This window comes from Malurus melanocephalus, unplaced genomic scaffold, assembly GCF_030028575.1.
Source record: "Malurus melanocephalus ecotype Western Australia unplaced genomic scaffold, MMel_1.1 scaffold_30, whole genome shotgun sequence".
NCBI classification, from domain to species: Eukaryota; Metazoa; Chordata; class Aves; order Passeriformes; family Maluridae; genus Malurus; species Malurus melanocephalus.
The window spans coordinates 1,419,071-1,420,734 of record NW_026623262.1 but is presented as its reverse complement, the minus strand read 5'-3'; the positions used below and the strand labels follow the sequence as shown (position 1 = coordinate 1,420,734).

Below are 1,664 nucleotides of genomic sequence, written 5' to 3'. Positions count from 1 at the left end.
CCAGACGGCGGCGGCGGCGGCGGCGGCGGCCTCGGCGCTGGGCTCGCGGGGCGGCACCGCCGCCGACTTCCCCTGCACGGCGGCGGGGCAGCGCTCCGAGAGCGGCTTCCTGCCCTACTCGGCCGCGGTGCTCAGCAAGGCCGCCGTCGCCTCGCCGGACCAGCGGGAGGAGGCGCCTCTCACCAGATAACTACCCCGGCCCGAGCCCGGGTGTGTTTTGTAGCGGGAGTCGCGGGGGGATGGGGGTGGTCGGGGCGGGGGGCGCCCCCGCGCTCGGCCAAAAAGTTCTGTCTATTTTTTTATTGCTGGCCGCCCCGCCTCGGTGGGGCGCGGGACCGGCGGGGAGAGCGCTCCGCGGCTCCTGCGCCCCCGCGGAGGCCGCCCCGCGGTGCTTGCTGCCGGGCGCTGCCGGGCTTCGCGGGGTGCAGGCAACCGGGCCGGCGCGGGCAGGGAGGGGCAGCCGGCGGAAGGGAATGTGTTTCTGGCCTTATTATAATATTTTTTAAAAATTATTATTATTTCGGTTTGAGTTAGAGTAAATGGGAAATGTCTCGAGTATTTCCGTACGACAAGCGGCAGCTAATRAGACAGCCGCGTCCAGGCCAGTAACGGGAAGTGTGACATTGATAGGATGGGGAGAGGCATTTTTTAAAATCACGCTTTCTAACTACCATAATCCATGCTATCTGGGAAATACTTGAATCTCTCTAGGTGTAGGCTGTTGTCCTGAAGCATTTACCTTCTAGACACTTTTCTAAATTTAATTATTTTATTCGACGTCTTTTTCTTCTCTCGGTAAAACGGCTCTTGGATTTATTTCTCATGCATCTCTATCACTCCTTTGCTTCTGAAAAGCCACCACTGGGTAACTGAGACCTGCTATACCAAACCACTGCTACTGGAGGGACTTCCTTGAACTTGAAGAAAGGCACATCAAAAACCACCAGTGTTACTGCCATGTCAATTTTGATGCTAATAATGTGCAGATTATGACGAAAATTGCCAATCATGTTCTCTGATGGACCTCCTTTGAATGTGGAATTGGAAAAAAGTTCCCCGCACAGAGACCTGCTGTCAAGTACTAACAACCCGCTAAGGGAAGTCATTAGAAGAGACAGATAAGAGACTTGGTACATAAAACATTGTTCTTGGTGCATAGAATGTATGTTATTTAATGTTATCTCTCTTACCTGAAGTGATTTCGCACAAGAAAGCCACTTTCTTATCATCTCAATTGCCAATTTTCATTTTGGTAACTTGGACACCCCGGGTAGACTTTTCTCTGTTAAGTTGATATTCCACCAATGTGAAGAGCCTCATTAAATCAAACCCAGATATTTCCATAATGCTCCCTACAGAGCCACTTCACTCTTCACATAATGAGATTTTTCTGAAGAGTTGAAGCCCTCATCTAACTTGCTATTGCTTGTTTAGGCCCTGTGTGATTGTGAATACACACAGACTCATGTACAGTCTTAAAGAAAAAAAAAAGGAGGAAACAAGAAAACACCCTATTATGTATTTGAATTAAGTGTCCCGAAATACTTCTATTTTTAAGACACTGGATTTTTTAATGTTCTAATAGTGAACTTTCAGGAAATTATTTTAAAGGCTATGCTATTTTGTTCAGTGAACACAAATCATAGGTTGGTGGTTTTTTTGTC

General features: G+C 49.0%; 1 protein-coding gene across 1 annotated transcript in view; it reads left to right on the top strand.

The window, feature by feature from the left end:
* The window catches only part of EVX2 (even-skipped homeobox 2), a 3,003-nt gene extending 2,813 nt beyond the window's left edge, over positions 1–190 (top strand). The window contains exon 4 of the mRNA XM_057363639.1: positions 1–190. This exon is cut by the window's left edge and continues 8 nt beyond it. Coding sequence (XP_057219622.1) covers positions 1–190 — 190 coding nt within the window.
* Positions 191–1,664: the final 1,474 nt, after the last annotated feature.